The sequence below is a fragment of the Gossypium hirsutum genome, chromosome D09 (genome assembly GCF_007990345.1).
Source record: "Gossypium hirsutum isolate 1008001.06 chromosome D09, Gossypium_hirsutum_v2.1, whole genome shotgun sequence".
NCBI lineage: Eukaryota > Viridiplantae > Streptophyta > Magnoliopsida > Malvales > Malvaceae > Gossypium > Gossypium hirsutum.
In genome coordinates, this window is record NC_053445.1 from 36,120,720 (window position 1) to 36,144,743 (window position 24,024).

Sequence of the window (24,024 nt, forward strand, 5' to 3'; positions counted from 1 at the left end):
TTCGACCTGTCGAAGATAATGCAAATGTTGTCTTGCTTGACAACATGTCTCCGTAAGTTCTGAATGAAATATGCCCACAATTCGGAGTTCTCAGACTCCACGATGGCAAAAGCGATCGGTATTACATTTCCATTACCGTCTTGTGCAACCGCAATTAGAAGTATTTGCGTGTATTTTCCATAAAGTCATGTTTCATCAACTTGCACTAGTAGTTTGCAGTAGGGGAAGGCTCTAACACATGGATCGAAAGTCTAGAACAATCAACGAAAAACTCTTCTCCCTAGTTCCAATTGTCCATTAGGGCCTCTATAAGGCAACGTTTGCAAGTCCACGATAGTTCCTAGGATGTACTCCACCATCGCTAAAATCCAACCTTGAAGTTCATTGTATGACTCATCCCAGTCTCCGTACAATTTTTGCATAGCCATTTGTTTCGCCAACCACGCTTTCCTATACAAAACTTTGTACTGAAATCGAGCTTGCATGTCTGCAATCAATGTTGACATAGGAATGATTAGACTACCTTTCACTAGTGGCATGATGCTGTTGCAAATACTTTTGGCATCCAATTTCCGGTGGTCTTGAGACATACGTGCGACACTACATGTATGACACCCTTTTAATTTTCGTATTTGCCACTATTGAGTCCTCTGTATAAATGCAGCTCGAACTCGCCAACCACACCCATCGCCGGCTCTCCAACATTCCCCGACATATAATGTCGGTGTAGATTTGACAACCTTGTAATTAATCGACAACTTCATAATGTATTGTTTGATGGAAAACACACAGTCCGCCTTGTTCTCGAACCGTTGCCCAACGAATAACTCCTCAAACTGTGAATTTATCTTCAATCTATGAGCAGATACTATATCGGCATACTCAGGAAACTCGGATGCATGCGTTGCAACTGGATCTACGTTCAACATGTCACCCCCAGGTTCATTTAGTTAAATAATGCCACGACTTGGGTTACTGAATGAAGGGTTGTGAACACCTTCAACCTCTTCTGGGCCTTCATCATCAATGTCGCCCGGAACCTCATCAACATCGGGGTCACTAAAATCTTCAACGTCTTGATCAGAATCTTTATCATTATTGGTCATTTCTCTGACATTTGCCTCTGTGCTTATTATCACCTCTGGATGTATTTGTAAACGGGGACCGGAGGTAGGGTTGTTATACGAACTCCCACCATAATTAGAATTTTTGGGCATCTGTGATGTCCCTTCACATTCTAATTGGTCTATCCATCCAACATTAAGATCAAAGTCAAATTCGTGATGTTGACTTATTAGACTAACATTCTCAACAGGCTTTAAGTCTGCGAACTCGGCAAATAATTCAATTGGTTGGGGGTTCTCACTCCCAGTCGGCCACCATATTTCCATCATAGTGCCTAAGTCGTCATAATCTAACAGCTGCATCTCACAAAATTTGAACGGATCTGTAGAGACTGGAAACTTGTAAAATAATTTGGACATCGCACTTCCACAACTATTTTCGCACTGATCTTCCTTTTCATTTCTGCTAGCTCCACATTTTTTTTGAAAAGCAAACCTACTCTTTGCCGACCTTGAAATACACAACCAACATCACTTTCTTTAATTTCACCATAAAAAATAACATACACCAAAAACACCTCATTATTCATCTTGAATAGATTTTTTTAACTCTCCTAGTGAACACAATAATTTCTCCATTCTATATATGGTAGAAAACCGAGAGGTCCACCAAAATAAAACATTAAATATTAAATTATTATATTAAAAAATTAAAAAAAGTACACTATAAAGTGATGGAGCCATTCTAAATGGCTCCACCAAATAAAATATTAATTCTTATAATTTTAAATTTAATTTAAAAAATGTTTGAATATCTTTAAAATTAATTTTAAAATTAATAATTTATAAAAATTATATTTAAAATTTAAAATATATTTAAAATATATATTTAAAATATTATAAAACAAATAATAAATTTGAAAAGTCATATCTTTAAAAATAATATATTTTAAATAATTTAAAAATCATAATTAAAAAAATTATAAAACAAATTAAAATATACATTTAAAATATTATAAAACTAATAATAAATTTGAAAGGTCATATCTTTAAAATATTTAAATGTTTTATATTATTAAAAATATATTTAATATTTAAAAAATAATATTTAAATTTTAAAAAAAATTAAAAATAATTTCAAATATATATTTAAAATTTTAAAAAATATATTATAAAACATTTCAAATATACATTTCAAGTTTTTTAAAATTAATAATAAAATAAATAAAAATAAATAAATAAATAAAAATAAAGACAAAAATAAAAAAATGTCAGAGAAATGACAAAAGTTAAAAAAAAAGTAAAATTTAAAAAAAAAATAGAAGCAGGTGTTTTGGTGGTGGCGCCATTTAAATTGGCTCCACCAGAAATTAGAAAATTGTTTTTAAAGTCTCTCATTTTTTCAGATATACATTTCAAATTTTTTAAAATTAATAACAATAAATAAAATAAATAAATAAACAAAATAAAATAAGAAAAATATAAAACTTAAAAAAAGAAAAAAATTTAAAGAAAAAGACAAAAGTTGATAAAAAAGTAAAAAAATAAAAAAAGTGGCGCCATTTAAGTTGGTTCTACCAAAAAATAGAAAATTGTTTTGAACTTTGAAGTACCTATTTTTTTAAAATTTGCAGTATTTTTATAATATTTATACATGACGCCATTTTACATAGCTCCACCAAAAAATTAATTTTTTAATGCTCCCTGCTGACGTGGCAAGTTGATAGCGCCATATAATTTAGCTCCACCAACTTTTACTGTAAATTTTAGATCATTTTAGTGTTTAATTAAAAAGGTGGGTCATTTTGGTACTTAATTAAATTATTTGAGTTATTTAAATAAAATAGCCGTGAATGGCTGATTCCCAATATCTGATAAGAAAATGAACATAAATATGTGATTGTGAGGCGACATTAGGAATGGGTAATGGAGTAGAGAAAATCATAGTTCATAATGTGGGGAATAAGATGCCATTCTCTGCAGTTTGTTTCCTGATAAGTTAGAGTGTTGTCAATTGAATTTGGAATTTGAGGAATCTGATAAAGTTGTCTTCTCTACTGTCGGCCTTCGAACTGTTCATCTTACTGGTTAATATCTGCCTACTTCCCTTATTCATCATAATGATGAATTGTATCTTTTTTTTGGATTTTTTATGTTTTGAATTTACTTCATGTTCTCTGTGGCGTAGGACTTCTTTTCTACTGTTTACATTAACTATGTTGGTTAGGGAATCATATGGGGAAGATATTGCAGAAACAAAAACAGAAAGATCGGATAAAAGCGAAGAAAGTGAGTATGGCGGTAGTTTTATTGACGATGATGATCCGAAATTCGTCTCATCTTCTCAAGAATTTTCTGGCGAAGGAAGGCGTAAGAAGAAATACCAGATCAGTGAATCTGAAAATGAGGGAAGTTCTCAGCAAATGGATTTCACTAGTGGTATTGCTGCTACTGTGGAAGTATTGGACAGTGAACTTGAAGTTACATTGCCCATCTCCTCACTATCTGCATCGAAGAGTGGAAAAGCTGATGTGAAGGAAATAGCTTGAGAAAAATAGATAATCATAATGACAATGAGATTGAAGATGATGCTACCATGTTAGAAGGGACTAATGCTGTGAGAGGTGTTGAGCTTGAATGGTATGATTGTTCTATGGCTTTAATAGAAACAGATAAATCTATCAAATGATATTGAAATTTGATGCAATATCTAAAGTAACTATATTATGAAGGCGAGTCATGGGTGCCAACTATCATCTGTTTAAGATATGGTTGTTTGCTTCATAGGATTGTGTTTATGACTTTTTGTTATTTCTTACTGGCTTACCGTAAATCAGGGAATAGGCATGGAGAAAAACAAAAGCATGAGCTTCGTGAAGAGCTCTGGCAAAGGAGGAAAGATCACCGGGACCTGATCATCGCATGATTGAAAAAGCTTGTCTACTTAGTTGTAAGCTTTACAATCAAATTGCCATGTAAGTAATGACTACTTGCTGGCTTCCAGTGAAGTGGGTACTGAAGATGGAGCTAAGTTAAAGAGGAAAAGAAAAGAACATTTTGAATATAAAACACTCGAAGACGATGTTACCAAAGAGGATGAAGTCCAGAAAAGTGGTTCAAATTTGAACACTGTAACCGAGGATGTAGCAGTGGAGGATAAGGAAACTCAAAACCAAGATAATCACAAGTAGGTGTTTATCCTTAGACTCACAATACCGTGAATAGCCATACTGCAATTGCAGTTTTCTCATTTCTAATTTCTAATTTATGATACATATATCTTTGATGCCTGAGTTCGCTTTGCTAGCAAATGACATTGTTTTCTTTCTTAAAATCCTTCTAGGAAGAGGGAAAATAAGAGAAAGTGTAAGGATAAAGAAGGGATGCTATGAAGATGGAAGTTGGAACCACCTAGCTTACCAGCCAATGAAAAGAAGATAACTGTTGTGGAAATGGATGCCAAGGATGCTAATGATAAGGAAATTCAGCTGTCAAATTGATTTATCATTGAAGAGTTAGAAAGGTTCTGATATATTCTTCTAGGGTATTTTTGTTCTATCATGCTATTTTTATTCTAATTTCGGCACTCAATGGTAATGATTTATTTAATTCGGTTTTAAGGTTGATTTGATTATAATTATTTTCTAATATTATTAAATTTAATATTTTTATAATAACTTTTGTCAAATACGGATTTGAGATTAAACGAAAATCATGCATTAAGCAATTTGAATAAATGGAAGATGATTGATTAATGGATACATAGATGATTTAATTGTTGATTGGAGTGGAATAATCTGCCATTTGCGAATAGAATTTTCTTTTCTTTAAAAAAAAAATCAGTTTCAAAATTTGTAGTTTACGTTTCATATTGGAGCTCGAGTCTTGTCGGCATTAATAAAAAAAATCGTATAATTACTTAAACAATGTAATTAAAATAATCGACATCACTGTTCAGGCTGAGGCAACGGAAAGATCCAAAGATATTTAGAGAAGAAATAGAGACCGTTTAAATGCGATATTGTATTTTTATTAATAAATAAAAAACAAAAAAATAATTAATTAATCAGTGGAATTCAAGAAGATAAAGATTGAGTGGAGGTGGGAAAGATATTTAGAAAAAAAAAAACACTTAAAAAGAATTTAATATAGGACTAATATTATATAGCTATTTACGAGCTACGTGGCGCATCGAATGAAAATAAAATAAATTCCTGACATTTATGCGTCTAAAGAACGCGCTGATTCCTCCATCAGTCACCGTTTATCATCTACTGATACGATAATCATACCAGTTACCAAGCTTTAAAACGAAGGTTCTAAAGTTATTATAATAGATTCGTGTACAGGTAATTCCTATCTAAAATAAAATAAAAATATATTCCGCATTTCTCGTTACTATAAATTCACCTGAACGTTCAAACCAAAACCGCTCAATTCAATTCAATTTAACTCAGCTCAGCTCAGCTCAACTCAACTCACTTAAATCTTTTCTGCTGCGGTGGCGATGGGGGCGGCGATGTTGTCGGAGTTGGCGACGGAGATCGTGGTGCCAGTGTGCGCCGTGATTGGAATAGCTTTCTCGTTGGTGCAGTGGGTGATGGTGTCGCGCGTGAAGCTTACCTCCGAGCGCCATGCGTCGTCGGCGAATAGTAGCAAGAATGGTTACGGTGATTACTTGATTGAGGAAGAGGAAGGAATCAATGACCATAGCGTTGTCACCAAGTGCGCTGATATTCAAAACGCTATCTCTGAAGGTTAGATCTAAGATTTTTTTGTTTTTCTTTTCTTTAATCTTTTTTTGAAGAATTCTTTTCTTTAATCTTTCGCGTTATCTTTTCAGTGGCAAGAATTTTCAAGAAACGTTATACCATTGATATTCACCAGTTTAGAACGTAGTAATAAGCGATTTAGTTAACATGGAAATTAAAATTTAGTTATTTTAATGCTCAACTTCGTTATTTTGTTAAAATTTTAAGTATGTAATTTTTGTTAAAGTTTAACTTTACGAGGAGGTAATCAACGGTTTAATTTAAAAATTTTAATTTAGAGGTTTTTTATTTTTGTTGCAATTAAATTATAGAATTTGTGATGAAGCTCAAACAGCGAGTTTTTTAAAGGTAAGTATTTGTTTAATTATTTTCATCTCAAATGACTTGGGTTGAATTTTGAATTCTTTGCACACCATCAAGGAAACTATCAGTAATAAAAAATCGAATTCTTTTATAAAAATTAAAAATTTATAAAATATATTTGATCTAGTTTTTAGTTTAAGGGGAATGGAATTGGGTGCTTAGTAGCATTGGTTAAGGTTATATTACTGTACTAATGTATAATTACTAAAAAAAGTAATGTATAATTAATTATTTTTTAATTCAACAAAAACAATATATTAAATACAAAATAATCTTTCATAAAATAGTAATTTAATAATTAGATCAATTTTTTATCAGTTGGTTCAATATATATATATCTTCCCGACTAGACAGGCCACCAATTCCCAGTTCATAGAGTCTTCCATTTACATTTAATTTAGTTTTAATTAATCTTTTTTTTAATTGGATATAAGATTGATTCTTTTTAGTGTTCGGTATGGAGTTATAACTGGGACAGGCTTTATCTTTGATGTTACTGTAAGTTATTATACGTTGTCTTATGCAAATAAAGGTCATTTGCCCTCCATGGATGTTAGAATTATTAGCCTCCCTTGCACATGTGCTGCACGTGGCCTGTTTTCCTTATCTTCCTTTTCTTGAAAGTTTCTTTGGTATGCTGAAAATGGAAGATTTAACTTTCCAGTGGGATCAAGAAAATTAGCTTGGGGTTAACAAATTATTATCTCACGTCTCACTTTTTTTAATATACATGGAGGAATATGTGTCATCGATGATTTCACTTTTGAAGTTATAACAATTTTCATTAAAGTTGTATATGATAATTTTCTTTTTAAAGTAATAATAATAATTGAGAATATAATATCAGCATAGAGTATTGTTGGAGCCTTTTAAATAATTGATACTTATTCCTTGCTCCAACTTTTGTAAACAAAAAAGATAATCATTTAATAAAGATATTTTCTGTTTTATTGCTTTGGAAGCTGTTTAAGGTTTGGAAGCTTGTCTTATGAACTTGTTATGCAGCTTTTATTCTGTAAGGGTTAAATACTTTCAGTTCCGTATTTGAGATTTTCCAAATGTTTTAGCACCAGTAACTAAATAATTTGATAATAGAAATGAAAATTTATTATTGACACTAATACATTTCAATACGACAATTACAACAACAAAGATAATATATTGATAATCTAGGAGTTATATATTAATTGATAATTATGATTATAATATATTATTTAATAATAACGTAACTATTTATTTCAAAATAATTGAAGTTGAGAAATGCTTATGTATCTACATGATGATGCTTTTGTTACCTTTTTTTTTGTGAAAAAGATTTCAATATCATGAACTATTTGGGAGATGCATTATTGAACTTTCTAGTACTAAAGAGTAAAATCCTAAGCCTTGTTGCTCTGGTCTTAGTTTCATGCACAAGTCAGTTCTTCAATTCGTGGTGATGCAGTATCCTGCATTTGTGCTCATTGTGAGATTTGGTCTCGTGTATGATTCTTGATCATCTCTCGGTTAACCTGTGGATGTATCGGTGTAACAGGTGCAACATCCTTTCTTTTTACTGAATATCAGTATGTTGGCATCTTCATGATTGCTTTCGCTATCCTGATTTTCCTCTTCCTGGGCTCTGTTGAGGGCTTCAGCACGAAGAGCCAGCCTTGCACCTATGATAAGGAGAAGATGTGCAAACCAGCTCTTGCGACTGCTATCTTCAGTACTGTATCCTTCTTGCTTGGTGCCATCACTTCAGTTCTTTCTGGATTCCTTGGAATGAAAATTGCTACCTATGCCAATGCAAGAACAACCTTAGAAGCAAGAAAAGGCGTCGGAAAGGCTTTTATTGTTGCGTTTAGATCTGGTGCAGTAATGGGTTTTCTCCTTGCAGCAAATGGTTTATTGGTACTTTACATTGCCATCAATCTATTCAAGCTGTACTATGGTGATGACTGGGAAGGCCTTTTTGAGGCTATTACTGGTTATGGTCTTGGTGGATCCTCTATGGCACTCTTTGGAAGAGTTGGTGGTGGTATCTATACAAAGGCTGCTGATGTTGGTGCTGATCTCGTAGGAAAGGTTGAAAGGAACATTCCAGAAGATGACCCAAGAAACCCAGCTGTAAGCCTAGTTATTTTTTTTGGAAAATAGTTATTTGATCATCTTTCTGCAAGTAATTATTTTCTCGCATAGAACCCTTAAATGATATAAATTTTTTTTATTAATCAGGTCATTGCTGATAATGTTGGTGATAATGTCGGGGACATTGCTGGAATGGGGTCTGATCTATTTGGCTCATATGCTGAATCTTCTTGTGCTGCTCTTGTTGTAGCTTCTATATCCTCCTTTGGAATAAACCATGACTTCACGGGCATGTTGTATCCTCTGCTCATTAGTTCTGTTAGTATTCTTGTCTGTTTGATCACAACCCTATTTGCTACCGATTTGTTCGAAATCAAGGTTGTCAAGGAAATTGAACCAGCTTTGAAGAAGCAGCTCATCATCTCCACTATTCTTATGACAGTAGGAATTGCAATTGTTACTTGGATTGGTGTGCCATCTTCCTTCACCATTTACAATTTTGGGGTTCAGAAAGTTGTTAAGAATTGGTAAGTTTACATGGTTCTTATAGATAACATTCATGTTGTAAAAGTAGCATTCCTTGAATTTCCTGATGGATGCATACTATAACACAGGCATGCTCCTAATTTTGTGAGATTAGGAAAGATTAACTTGTTATTATCTTTTGGTGAGTTACCAGTTGATATTGGGCTAATTAGTTTCTTAAAATCAGCATAGTTTGAGAAAATTGACTTGGTATGGTTGTACCCTAATAACATGAATATTATAATGAACTTCACAAAAGATCTGAAGCAGAAGTTTGCATGTGGTATATCTTTGCTTAGCATCCTATTTCTCATGTAGTTGCTTTCCTCATGCTTGTAAAATGATTTTGATTTGCAGGCAACTATTTTTGTGCGTGGGTGTTGGTCTCTGGGCTGGACTTATTATTGGTTTTGTTACCGAGTACTACACCAGCAATGCTTACAGGTATGGGAATAGTGCTTTGACTAATTATCTATAGTGGTATTCATGTTTTTGCATCTTAATTGATCATTTCCTGTATTTGCAGCCCTGTGCAGGATGTTGCTGACTCTTGCAGGACGGGAGCAGCAACCAATGTTATATTTGGCCTTGCTTTAGGATACAAATCTGTGATCATCCCAATTTTTGCCATAGCAATCAGTATTTTTGTTAGTTTTAGCTTTGCTGCTATGTATGGGATTGCAGTTGCTGCCCTTGGAATGTTAAGCACCATTGCAACTGGGTTGGCTATCGATGCTTATGGTCCCATCAGTGACAATGCTGGAGGTATTGCTGAGATGGCTGGTATGAGCCATCGCATTCGTGAGAGAACTGATGCTCTTGATGCTGCTGGAAACACCACTGCTGCCATTGGAAAGGTACTGCATTTAATTATCTTTCCCAGGGGCTGTTGTTACGAAAGTGATTTTAACTTCAAAAGCAGTTCACTTAAATTTTAGTATAGCATAAATGGAATTACCGTGTTTGATGAACTATCCTTATATGTTTCCAGGGATTTGCCATTGGGTCAGCGGCGTTGGTGTCTTTGGCTCTATTTGGTGCCTTTGTGAGCCGTGCTGCTATCACGACCGTAGATGTCTTGACCCCAAAAGTTTTCATTGGTTTAATAGTTGGAGCCATGCTTCCTTACTGGTTCTCTGCAATGACCATGAAGAGTGTGGGAAGTGCTGCTTTAAAGATGGTTGAGGAGGTTCGCAGACAGTTCAACACCATTCCCGGTCTCATGGAGGGTCATGCCAAGCCCGATTATGCTACCTGTGTCAAAATCTCAACTGATGCCTCTATCAAGGAGATGATCCCTCCTGGTGCCCTTGTTATGCTTACTCCCCTCATTGTTGGAACTTTCTTTGGTGTTGAGACTCTTTCTGGTGTCCTTGCTGGGGCTCTTGTTTCCGGTGTTCAGGTAGCAAATTCACGGTTTATTTTCCTTTGGTTTATTTATGAATGGTCACTATGCAATCTATAAGAAAATTTTTGTAAGTTACCATTGAAAGCTTGACTGATTTTGTAAGTTAATTGACTTCGTACTTTTGACAGATTGCAATATCTGCATCCAATACTGGTGGGGCATGGGACAATGCCAAGAAGTACATTGAGGTAAATGACCTTTCCCTGAACTTCTTTATGGGCTTCAACACTTTCTTTGCGCCAATTGATTTATATCATGTTCATTGCCAGGCCGGTGCGTCCGAGCATGCAAGGACCCTCGGTCCAAAAGGATCCGATCCTCACAAGGCAGCTGTCATTGGTGACACTGTTGGAGACCCTCTCAAGGATACCTCCGGTCCATCACTTAACATTCTTATCAAGCTTATGGCAGTCGAGTCACTTGTGTTTGCTCCCTTCTTCGCCACACACGGTGGTCTACTCTTCAAGATCTTTTAGGGAATGGATGGCTGGAAATGCACCGTGGAAGGCTGGTTAGCATCTCTGTTTAAATAGTGTTGTTTCCATTCAGTCATTACTTTTAGTTTCTTGCATGATTGTATCCATCCACAGTCTGTTATGGGGTCTTTTTTTAGTTTTGCATAGTTGCTACTGATGATAACTGAGATGGGTTAGGATTGGACCTGGCACTTCGTATCCTGTTTGTGTAATTGTTTTTTGTTAGAGTCGTAATTTTTGATAGGTTAATAAATTGTATCATAGATTTTGACATGCTTGTGTTTTTCTTCCCCTCATATTGTGTAATTGTTTCGTGTTTGATATTGCGGAGTCTCTTTAGGGGTATGGATGAAAATGGGAGCTTAAGGATGAGCTTAATTTGATTAATGGCTAATTTGATGATAACTAATGTTTTGTTATTTTTAAATGGTTTAATATATAATACGATAATTGAGTTTGACATTTTTTTCTAATATGGTACCTGTATTTCATAAAAGTTGATATATTTTGGTGTTTGAAGGCAACTTGTTTAACTTTTTAATGTTAAATTTAGGTTTTAGAATTGATTGGATGAAAATCCATAATTAAACTAATTATATTAGTAGATAGTTTTCATCAAATTAACCAGGGCGTAACTAGCGGGTTGACAAGGGGCCGGTCCTTTTTTTCATTCATTTAGATCTTTTAAAATTTTTAAAATTTTAAATTAATAAAGGTAAAATTTTACTTTGTTACCCTTAAAAATGATAAAATTTTGATTTAATCTTTTAAAAATGGTAAAGATATATACTATGAAAATGGTAAAATTATATTTTTACTATTGTAAAAATTCTAATTTAATTTCGGTCTGCTAGAAAAATTTTTTGCTTTCACTCTTGAATGAAATCATATTGTTTGGATGGTATTTGACTAATTAAGCGTAAAATCAAACAAATTATCATTTAACATTACATTTATTCTATTAATAAAATCATGAAATATTAAATTTTAATCAAATCAAACCTAAACTTAAATATTAAAAATTAGAATCATTACTTTTGTTAAAATATATATATTTGTTAATTATAGATATCAAAGTAGATAAAAATGATACAAGTATCGCATTAGAAAGCATCAAAACATATATTTTTAAGAAATTAAAACATTGTTGGCAATATAATTGGATTTCAAGTTTTAGAGTATATAAATAAAAGATTATATATACACATATGGAAACATTTTTCAAAGCAAAATAAAAGAAAGACAAGATAAACTTAATTTCGGACTGTAATTGTTTAATACATTAAATTTATCATTTTAATTTTTTTTAAAAATTACCAATCTAGCATTATTAGTCATTTGTTAAAATAATTCTGAATTTACAAAGAATGTTTCCTTTCCTTAGAAGAACCAATTCTTCTGCTAGCTTTGTTTCTAATCAATCCCAAGAATCTGACCAAACCTCAAACAATACTGTTAATAAACAAGAAGAACATTATGAAAATATTTCCAAAAGATTTGATAATTGAACTCTTCCAAGAGTTCCAACAAACCAAGTTTACAAAAAAACAACTTTTGAAAATTTAAATGTTTTTTGCAGTTATGTTATAAAAAAAAAAGAAAGGAGTTTACCTATTCAAAAAGAATATGAAACAATCCAATTATTAGATAAAGTCGTCATTAATAAACTCAAAGAACAAAGATACAAATACATCCATTTTGGATTAGTCCAGGTTGGAGTCAAACCTCTTAGTGTTGAAGCCACTAAAAATACCTCAATATTAGTAGTCTTAAGAGACCAAAGACACATCATGTTTAATGACTCATTATTAGGAACTATAGAAACAAGCCTATGTACTGGCCCAATACATTTTAATTGTTATCCAAATTTTATGGTTTCTTTGACTGATAAAAACATTTTACAATCTTTAACACTTCAAATACATACCCATAACTACAAAATGCTTCCAGGTACAGAAGTGTTAACTTTGGTTTATAGACTCCATTTCAAAGCCATGTATTCTGTAGTTAATACCAAGGCTTTACTCCAAAGCCCAAAAGCATGGTCATTGATTAATCTATTTTGATTTTGGGTTTTATAAACATTTGAAACCATTGTCATTTGTTGTAATAAACTAAGAATATTATATTCGGACATTCCATCTATATTCCATTCATAGATTGTATTAGCATTGTATTTATTTTGAAAAACAGGTTTTTCTTCTATGTTAAGATCAGGTGCAGTGATTTTTGGATAATATAATCTTTTTGGTTCTTTCCAAGCCATCTTGTTAATTTGTTGTTCATCTGACTGATCCGAGTCAGATTGGGAGGATTGGTGTAATGTATTTACTGAATATTGGGTTTGTATTGGGGTATCAGGGGCGATTAATTCAGACTTATGGCTTTCTAAAGCATTAAGTCTATTTTGGATTTCTGTTAGGAAATCATTTTGGAATTTTTGGAAAGCTTTTGGAATCTCATAAGGTGTGAATATTGGTTCTTTGAAACTTTTTTCGGTTATCTCTTTTACCGGTTCTCTCTTGATTGGTTGACTTTCTACCAAATTTTCAATATAATCTAATTGTTTTCCTATTGTATGAAGATTAATATTTGTATAATTGTTTTGTTCTACTATCATTTTGATATCCTTTGATGAGATTTGTTCTTCTGCATCGGGAGCTCTCATTCTTAAAGGGTTTTCTTTTATTCCAGTATTCTTATGAAGATATTGAACCTCCATTAAAGGGGGATGTCGAGATTCAACTTCTCCTTTATTAGTTTGCCATCTAGTATTATATCTTATTGTATTAACAGATCCTAAATAATATTCTTCAAACCATTCAAAGAATTTTATATGGACTTTATGAGTATTCATAAATCTATAATATTCTTGAAGAATATTTTCTTTTTATCATTATAATTTTTAAAGTAATCTTCTCTTTTTTGCTTATTTTTGTTGGAATAGAAGTGCTTTCTACACCATTATTTATTTATTTCAAACAATTTTTCTAAAACAAATATTTCTGAATTTTCTCTTTGTCTTGCATTATTAGTCATTGATGAATAAGTTGGTGACATGTTGGGTGAATTTTGGGGACTCTCTTCTTGTCTGGCATAGATAGGTTGAGCTATATTTGAGGAATTATCTATTCCTTGTAAATTGGTCCTAAATGTTGTTGGGATAGAAGAGACAGAGGCTCTGGCTGTCCTAAAATCTACTGTTTGTGTTTCTGGATTTGACTCTTCTTCTATATTTAACCTCCTAAAAGCTGTGCTGGTACTTTCTATTTCGAAGGAGTGTCTTGGAGGCATTCTTTGTGGCCTATTGAATTTTAATTCAACTGTGCCATCTTGGTGCTGAGAAATTTCACTTAATGAAGTGTTTCTTATGGGGTTGGTGCCACAGGGTCTGTAGCACCTTCAAGTTTCCACTTATCAGGAAGGTTTATCTCATGCCATTGTATTGTTTTGGGGATTGTAGTATGAGATCTTGTGGTGTCTGTCTCTATTAAGAGGGTTTCTCCTTTTGGGCTTTGGAGTAAAGCCTTGGTATTAACTACAGAATACATGGCTTTGAAATGGAGTCTATAAACCAAAGTTAACACTTCTGTACCTGAAAGCATTTTGTAGTTACGGGTATGTATTTGAAGTGTTAAAGATTGTAAAATGTTTTTATCAGTCAAAGAAACCATAAAATTTGGATAACAATTAAAATGTATTGGGCCAGTACATAGGCTTGTTTCTATAGTTCCTAATAATGAGTCATTAAACATGATGTGTCTTTGGCCTCTTAAGACTACTAATATTGAGGTATTTTTAGTGGCTTCAACACTAAGAGGTTTGACTCCAACCTGGACTAATCCAAAATGGATGTATTTGTATCTTTGTTCTTTGAGTTTATTAATGACGACTTTATCTAATAATTGGATTGTTTCATATTTTTTTTGAATAGGTAAACTCATTTCTTTTGTTTTTATAACATAACTGCAAAAAGCATTTAAATTTTCAAAAGTTGTTTTTTGTAAACTTGGTTTGTTGGAACTCTTGGAAGAGTCCAATTATCAAATCTTTGGGGAATATTTTCATAATGTTCTTCTTGTTCATTAACAGTATTGTTTGAGGTTTGGTCAGATTCTTGGGATTGATTAGAAACAAAGCTAGCAGAAGAATTGGTTCTTCTAAGGAAAGGAAACATTCTTTGTTTTCGTATTTCCTACAGGGGGTTCTACTATCTGAATCTCTGAATTAATTAAGTTGCCTACGGGGATACTTAGTCCTTGACACGCCTAACCCATGGCTAACTGGACACTGTATCAATTCTCAGCAAAATAATAATACGATAATAAAGATAGTTAAACCAGAACTCAGAAATAACGAAAACAAATTGAATATTTTCTTAAACTTAAGAATACCTGCTCCTCCTTGGCTCTGATACCAGGAAGTCCCGAGGATCTGAGGACCGGATTGGTAATGATATATTTTTAAGAAAATAGTTTAAGTTTGAAAACTTAATTTTGTAAATGCAATTTGAGAAAATATTATTTAATTTGAAATTTTGGAAACTTAAAATAAAACTTTGTTAATGCGAAAGTTTTGAAAAACTTTGAGAAACTTTTGGGAGAAACAACTCAAATGGGTAAAATCGAGTTCTGCCTTCCATTCACAAACTGATAGCCTTTTATAGAGGGCTATTCTCTCCTTACATCATCTAAATCGTTTAATCATTACATTTGAAACTTTTGAAAATAAATTTTCAGAGAATATATTCTCTGGTTACAAAATACAAATTACTTAACTATTCACTTGTCTTTTCTTGCAAGGAATATTTCCCGTTCACGCATTATTCTGTTGCAGGGAATCTTTCCTGTTCACATCATTTCTTGCAGGGAATCTCTCCTGTTCACGCATTATTTTGTTGCAGGGAATCTCTCCTGTTCACACATTATTTTGTTGCAGGGAATCTTTCCTGTTCACATCATTTCTTGCAGGGAATCTCTCCTGTTCACGGATTATTTTGTTGCAGGGAATCTCTCCTGTTCACATCATTTCTTGCAGGGAATCTCTCCTGTTCATGTATTATTTCTTTTTGGACCTGGTGATGGTTACCGAAGTGGTATCATCTGCAAGATCCACCGTTTTGATTGAGGATGCCGGAGATTCATCTTCAGATTCGGAGTCCAATGAGCTGAGCATTTCAGCCATGAGTTTTTTGTATTCTTTTTTGGTCTTGGCTTGAGCTAACATTGCACTGGCTGTTGACTTTGCTTGAAGAAATTTTGCTGTGGTTTGATCCGGGGCTGCGGACTTACATAATCTTGGATTTTTGTTGAAAAAATTATCCAAATATTTTGAATCATATTTCTCATCATTAAATTTGTCCCACCATTTAGTCCTGTAATTGCGAACTAATAATGGAATTCCAGTGTATTGGTCTTGCTCATAAGAATAATTCCATGAGACAATCCAGGAAATGCATAGTTTTGAGAAAAAATGGATTGTCCTGTAAATGTGTTTTTGATCTGGTTCAGGATGAAATTTGTCAAAGAATTTGGGCCATAAGTTTTGAATTTTTTCTGGTAGTATCTCAAAGGATGATGGTCCATACCAATTCCACCACTCTTGGAACCAGTTTGGGAATTTGAATTGGGTGCCATATTTGAAATATATGAGCCACGAATGTCTCATGTGTTGGTTGTTCATTAAAAAGGCATTGTACCATGCCATTTGGTAATCCCAATATGTAAAATATGGGTAATGGTCTATTTTAGTGGTAAATTTGGCTGGGAATTTCTTTGAAGCATTTGGGTTTTCACTCCAATCTCTTGGTCGGAGAATTTTTAATATTTGGGCTGTTGAATGGGTAATAAAATTTGGATCTTTTGGATCTGTGTAATGTTTGAACAAAACAGATCCAGTTTGGACCAGTATATTTTCATAATACTGTTGGGGTTTTTGAGAATCCAATGGTTTGAAATGCCATCCATTGAAAAGTTCTTTTGCCAGTATATGTGGAAGTTTTTCTGAAAATTCTTCCTCCATAACAAGAATTTTTTCAAAATATTTGTTTGGAAAATATTGTGAAGATTTTTATGTAGCAGTTTGTGAAGATACCGCTATCTCTTTTGGAAAAACCTCTTGGAGAAAAGTCTCTTTTAAAACATTTTTAAGAGATTTTGGTTTGTGTAAAACAATCTCTTTATTTTTTGAAACCTTTGCTGCTTCAGCAGCAATTTGTTTGAGAGGAGTTTCCTCTTTCATTTGCGAAAAGGCCAATGCTACTTCTGGAGATTGAGATAGGGACTCAATCCATTTTTTGATTTGAGAACCAATCTCATTTGGATCTTGTGCATCTTGAATTATTGTATTTTTGGAGGATTTTGACGATGATGATGATTTCTCATCTTCTTCTTGGCAAATTTCATACCATGTTTTAATTGGTTTCGATGTGATTTGGGTTTATGATGATTCTTCTATTTTCCCTTTTCCTTTGTCTCGAAGTTTGGGGGGCATTTTTGAAGAAACTCTCTGGTGAGAAAATCAGGCAAAGAATTAGTTTCTCCTTTGATGTATTCAATATCAAAATCAAATATGCTCAAAATTGCCTGCCATCTTGCAAAAATCTGTTTTGAGGCAATGTTTTGAACATCTTTTTGTAAAACTTCTTTTGCTGATTTGCAATCGATTCGCAAAAGGAATTTTTGATTTAATAAATCACTTTGGAATTTTGTAATGCATAAAACAATTGATAAAATTTCTTTTTTAATAGTACTATAATTTTGCTGAGTAGGATTCCAGTGTCTGGAAGTAAACTGGACTACTTGCTCTTTTCCTCCTTTAACTTGTTTTAGGATCCCACCATACCCTATTTCAGAAGCATCTGTTTCAACTATCTTGGGGGCATTTGGATCAGCTAAATATAAACAAGGAAGCTTAGTGATTTGTTTTTTGATTTGGGTGATAATATTGGTATGGTTTTTTGTCCAAGGTTGTGGATTCTTTTTGAGTCTATCATATAATGGTTTACATAATTTGCTAAGACCTGGATAAAAGCCTATAACATAATTGAGGCTTCCTAAGAACCTTTGTAATTGGACTTTATCAAGAATTTGGTCTGGGAATTTGCTAGCAAATTCTATAGATCGTTCTATTGGGGTAATGGTTCCTTGGGTAATGTAATGACCTAAAAACCTTACTTTGGTTTGGAATAAACTTATTTTGGATTTAGAAACTACTAAACCATTATTTCTTATGACTTTTATAAAGATTGATATATGTTTAAAGTGTTTTTCTAAGTTTTCTGAAAATACTAATACATCATCGATGTATACTATTGTGAATTGAGAATATTGGTAAAAAATATCATTCATTATTCTTTGGAACTCAGATGGAGCATTTTTTAACCCAAAAGGCATTACATTCCATTCATATTGTCCAAATGGTACAGTAAATGCTGTTTTATATCTTTCTTCTTCTTTTATTTGGATTTGCCAAAATCCGGATTTCATATCAAATTTTGAGAAAATATTTGCATTACAAAGTTTTTGTAGCAAATCTTTCTTATTTGGTATTGGGTATCTAATCCATTTTAAGGCTTGATTGAGAGGTTTGTAATTAATTACTAATCTTGGCGTTCCTTTTTCAAGTTCTGCATTTTTTATTACATAAAATGCTGAACAACTCCAAGGGGAACTGCTCTTTCTAATTAATTTTTTATTAAGAAGGTCTTGTATTTCTTTTCTACAAAATTCTTCCATTTCTTTGTTCATTTGTATTGGTCTTGCTTTTGTGGGTATTTGTCTTTCATCAAAATCGTTTTCGTATGGTAATGTTACTTCATGTTTCTTTCTATTCCAAAAGGCATTAGGAATGTCAGAGCAAATTGTTGATTCTATTTCCTTTTTGATTTGATCTATTCTTTTTTGTATTTCTTTTTTTCTTAATTGTTCATTTAATTTTTTAAAACATATTTCTTCTTTTAGGAAAGAGATTTGCTTCTGTTTGTAATTAATTAAATTATTAATTTGTCCATTATGAATGGATAAAGATTTTAATAGGTTGAGGTTTCTTATTTTCGGTTTTTCTACAAAAGGAAATTCTACCTTAGTGTTTAAAACTTTAGTGGAGATAGAATTATTTGTTACTTTATAAGGTTTGAGTAAGGATATGAATGGGGTTCCTAATATGACATCTTGGGTAATATCTTTTACCATTAAAAAACATGTTTGATATTTTATACCTTTGTTGGATATTTCTGCATTAGGAATTTTGTAAGTAATTTTTAATTTTTTACCATTTACAGCCTTAAGAGATTCTGATGTTTTATTATAATATTTTGTTGGAATTATTCCTTCTCTAATGCAGTTTTGGTCTGCTCCTGTATCAAAAAGGGCTATTGTTTCTAATTGAAATTCATTATTTATGACAATATTTATTTTTATTAAATATCTTTGAATAGATACTTCAGTTAGAACCATCATATATTCTTGTGTATTTTCTTCAGGTTCAGGTTCAGTTTCTGATGAACTTTTTTCTGAGGTTTCGTCTTTTAAGGATCTAATTTGTTCCTTCATTTCTTGTTGTTCTATTTTAAGCTGAGAAAGTTCTGATTTAATCTGTTTTATTTCCAACTGTAATTCAGAGTTTGTAATTTGTCTTGGTTTTATTTTTCATATTTATTAAATATTATATCTTGTATATTATACATTTGTGATTGACTAGAAATGGTTTCTTTTTCTTTTTCTGGTTTATCTTTTAATGAGGATTTTAATTTCAAAAGGTATTCTCTTTTAAGCTCTAGGTCTTGAATTTTATCAATAACTTCTATCATAAATTATTGATCTTTAGTTAGCATATTAATTGAAGGTTCATTCTCATCTTCAGAAGACTGGGATGTTGTATGTAATTCGTCTATTTGTAATTCATCTGTTTCAGTAGATGTATCATTTTCAGAAGAAATTGTTTCTAATAGGATTTCATTTAATTTTTGTTCTATCTCTTCTTCTAAATTTAAGTTATTGATTTTTCTTTTGATTTTACAATATTTTGAGATATGTCCTGGTTTTCCACATCTATAACATTTTATTGTTTTGTCAATTTTGTTTTCTGTTTTTTGTTGTTTCTTCCCTTTTCTGTTTTTTTATATTTAGGTTTTTTATAATATTCTGAAATATTCTTTTTCCTATTTTTTGGCTTTTCAGGGCAACATGTTTTTGAAGAAGAAGGCTCATTCCTGATGTCAAATTGGTGGCAGAATGATCCTAATTCCTTTCTACATTGATATCTTTCTTTCTTGAGTTGTTTTTGTAATTTTAAATCTTGGCAAATTTTTAATCTTTCTTTTTGGGTGAAACTAATTAGTTCACCATATGTAAGCTTTTCATATGGAATAACACCTTTGTAATTTTCTCTTATTTGATTCCTAACTTTTTCTCCTAATAATGTGGGAAGTCCTGCTAGAAATTTTTCTTTCCAAAATAGTTGCTGGATTTACTGGTCAATTAAAAGGATGGTGGGATCATGCACTGACTAAAACCCAACAGGAAGAAATTTTAAAAGCTTAAATTTTTATAAAATTTTTAAATTATATATTATATATTTTTAATAATTTTAGAGTTTTTTTAAAGATTATTTTGAAATTTTTAAAAAGGATTAATTTTTTCATTTTTGAAATTGATGGCCACCCAAAGGCAAGGAGTAGTTATTGTTTACTTTTTTTTAATTTTTTCAAAAATTTGATTAATTCAAAATTTAAAAATGTTTTTGAATTTTTTTAAACCGAAACAAGTTTTTTTCGCCCCTATTCATTGGTGTCAATTTTAGCCCAAACTTGCTTGAAAGTTTCTGTTTATTATTTAAAATAATATGGTAAATTCTAAGTTTAATCACTTATATTTACTTAGAATTACATTTTGATCATTGAACTTTTAAGAATTGTTATATAATCATTGATATTATCAATTTGTTATATTATAATCACTGAGTCATTAACTTTTGTTAACGGTGCGATGACAAATTTAATATCATCATTTCTAGCGAAAATTTTGGATCAAATAATATAACTATTCCTTGTATTTTTTTTTCAAGCAATTTAACCAAAATTGATATTGGAAGAATGAAGATGTCATGGACTACAATGATTTGTGTTGATGAAAAAGGATGTTGTAGGCGACTTTTAATGAAACTAGTTTTTACTTATGCTCCGCCTTGGGTTAAATAGTTCAATTTAAAGGTTACACTATGTTTCAAGTTTCTATCTTTATATATTAGGAATTTGGTTCCTATATTTTTATGTTTGAGAATTTAGTCCTTCTATTTTTCGAATTTAAAAATTTAAGTTCATTTGTTAACACTGTTAAAATTCTTTTATTAATTTATTGGTGTGGCATTCTAAAATTTAAAAAGTACTCACTTAATAATCAAGTGAAAAAATGGCCTTATAATGGACTTGATTAACAAAGAATTCTAATAATGTTCACAATACTTAAAATTTATATCAACATTTTAATTAAAATAAAATATTTAGATTAACTAATTGCACTATAAATGTTGAGGTACCAAATTCTATAAAAAAAATTAAAGTATAAAGATTAAATCTCAAATTTGAGTATAGTATAAGGATTAAAATAAAAATTTGACCTTTTATATAATCTTAAAAAAAGGAAATCATTATAGAAAAAAAAAACCAAACAAACAAAGGCCTTCCTTTCATATATTACATTTGTTGGACTGATCCATGCCATAACCCTTGGGTAATTAGGTTTTTTCCAGAGAGATTATCTCATGGAATGCTCAAAATGGAAGCTTTCAGGACATTTTTATCGGCAACTAAAGAATGGAATATAAGGCAAATCAAAACACATTGGGAATTGGGAGTGTCTTACAATGCAATTGGTTCATGTCAACATATACATGGAAAAGTATTAAGTGGAATTTTTAAATTTCATAAGTAGGATTAGAGAATTAAAGAAAATCTGGTGAAGGCCTACGTTATTGTTTAACCAGTCATGGGGAGGGTAAGATTAATTCAATTGACTCTCAATTAATCTCGTTACACGAACCAACTTGAATAGTGCTCATGCAAACTGAGTATACTATACTTTGGTGGTGACTCGTGTATGGCGTGGTCTTAAAGACAGTTAAGTCTCCTACAACTTTTTCATACACTTGATAGGCTTTTCATACTCAGCCAAAACTATGCGGTGTACTCTTCCTTCGCTTGAAGATATACTATAAATAAATCCTTAGATACTGCCAACGGGTGGATACTTTAACGCTAGTATTGCACCAATACTCTAACTCGCTAGAAAGTCAGCAGGGTGGCGGATTATACTACCCTAGTGCGCCAAAACAGTTTACTTACATACTTTACTCACTTTTTTGGATATGTCGCTTTCGGGGTGTGACAAAACCACCATTAATGGCTCAATAACCATAACATAACAAATCGATAATGTTAGTGATCATTTAGTAATTTTAAAAAAATGATAACTAAAATGTAATTTTGAGCAAATATAAGAGACTAAACTTATAGTTTACTCAAATAATGTTAAAATGTTAATTATATTTTAAAAGATCACAAATATAAGCAATCTAATTACAATCAATATTATAAATTACAATTTAATTAATAATTAAAATATATCTAAACTTAACACACATGATAAGACTCGAACCATAATAAATCACGGAGAAGAAAAACTCAGACGTAGTTTACTAAATTATGTCACATGAGTCAAATAATTCATATAAAATATATATTTACAAAAGATTTAGTCTTTAATTAATTTATACATTTGAGTGGTAAAGAATTATGTAATTATTTATCAATTTTTGGTTCAAACTTTAGACATTTGATTTATTTTTAGTTGTTTTATTTAGAGATGATGTATAAAAAAGTGAAAAGTAAAAATTATTATAATATTATTTAGGCTTAATGACAAATTTGGCCACTAATGTTTACATATTTTATCAAAATGATCTTAATTGTATTTTTAAGCCTTTTTTGGCCATTAACCTTTGTTTTTTTTCAAATTGCTTTTTCTAACAGATTTGATGAAAGTGCCATTAAAAAAATTAACAGGGATGATGTGGAATATTTTTAATGAGATATAATTTATTACTTAAGTAACCCAATAAGATAATTACATGTGAAAAATAATAAAATAAATAAATCATACATGAAATTAAAAAAAATAAATCTTAATTTAAAGAAAATAAATGTAACTATCTAAAATAAATTTCAAAATGAAAGCATACCTTTGTTTACCTAGAGGTTTCAAAAAGATAATTAATAAATTAAACCAAAAATGCTAAATGTGTGCATTCATTTATTTTCTTTGTATTAAGACTTATTTTTTTTTAACTTCATGAATTATTTATTTAATTATTTCCACATGTAATTATTTTATTGCGTTATCTAAATAATAAATTACATCTCATTAAAACATCCCACATATGAAATTCGATATCATCCCGTTAACTTTTTTAACGTACTTTCATCAAATTTGTTAAAAAAAGCTATTTGAGAAAAAAAAATAAAGGTTAATGGCAAAAAAAGGCTCAAAAATACAACTAGGACCATTTTGACAAAATGTGTAAATGTTAGCGGCTAAATTTGTCATTAAGCCTATTATTTATTACTTTTAAAAAATTTAGTATTTTCTCTAATCAAATTGATATCGAATTGACTCGTGATATCAATTTAGTCAGTCACATTATATATAAGATTGAATAATATATATAATAAGCCTTTAACTGAGTTAGTGTCACAGTCAATTGAGTACCATTTCTATTGAGAAATTACTAAAATATAGATAATTTTATCTTTTTATATTTTATAAATAAATAAAAATTCAATCATAGTAAAATTCGAATCATGACAAAATGAATTTTAAATATTTAACTTTATCATTTCAATTAAAGTATTATTTAATCTTGTATGAACTTTTAATAAATATATTTGTTACATAATATTTTCGCTCACTGGGTGTGCTATAATCTAGTATATATAATTTATATTAATATTGAGATATATTTATATTTTATTATTAATATGAATTTGGACAATAAAAAATTTCTAAGGTAAGCTATTCAAAATGTTTTATTTAAGTCACTGAACTATTAAAAAGTTTTTATTTAAAGTCCCGCTAGCAAGCTCCAAGTAACGCTTTGGCGATCGATACAATAGATTAATAATACCCATTGACGAGTAGGAGAACATACCTTAGGTCTAAGTTGATTTGACGATAAGTGTCGGAGATCGAATAAGAAAATTGCTTAAAATTTGGTTCGTAGATTTGTGATGTTTAAAATTATTTTATAAAAGAAAATCGAGTTGTAGAAGAGAAAGGAGACGAGAACTTTTA

At 31.2% G+C, this 24,024-nt stretch overlaps 1 protein-coding gene and 1 long non-coding RNA gene across 2 annotated transcripts; one reads left to right on the forward strand and one right to left on the reverse strand.

Moving 5' to 3' along the window:
- Positions 1-3,341: 3,341 nt before the first annotated feature.
- Positions 3,342-4,026, reverse strand: LOC121220842 (uncharacterized). Its single transcript, XR_005918064.1, has 2 exons — positions 3,892-4,026; positions 3,342-3,569 (listed from the first exon to the last, which is right to left on the reverse strand). It is a non-coding gene; the product is annotated as an uncharacterized lncRNA (long non-coding RNA).
- Positions 4,027-4,108: 82 nt separating this feature from the next.
- LOC107891667 (pyrophosphate-energized vacuolar membrane proton pump) lies at positions 4,109-10,949 on the forward strand. The gene is made up of 9 exons (XM_016816517.2): positions 4,109-4,251; positions 4,408-5,821; positions 7,734-8,308; positions 8,417-8,796; positions 9,152-9,238; positions 9,321-9,651; positions 9,786-10,196; positions 10,331-10,390; positions 10,472-10,949. Exons 2-9 carry the CDS (start codon positions 5,572-5,574, stop codon positions 10,676-10,678), a joined length of 2,301 nt encoding a protein of 766 aa, XP_016672006.1. The 5' UTR covers positions 4,109-4,251; positions 4,408-5,571; the 3' UTR covers positions 10,679-10,949.
- Positions 10,950-24,024: the final 13,075 nt, after the last annotated feature.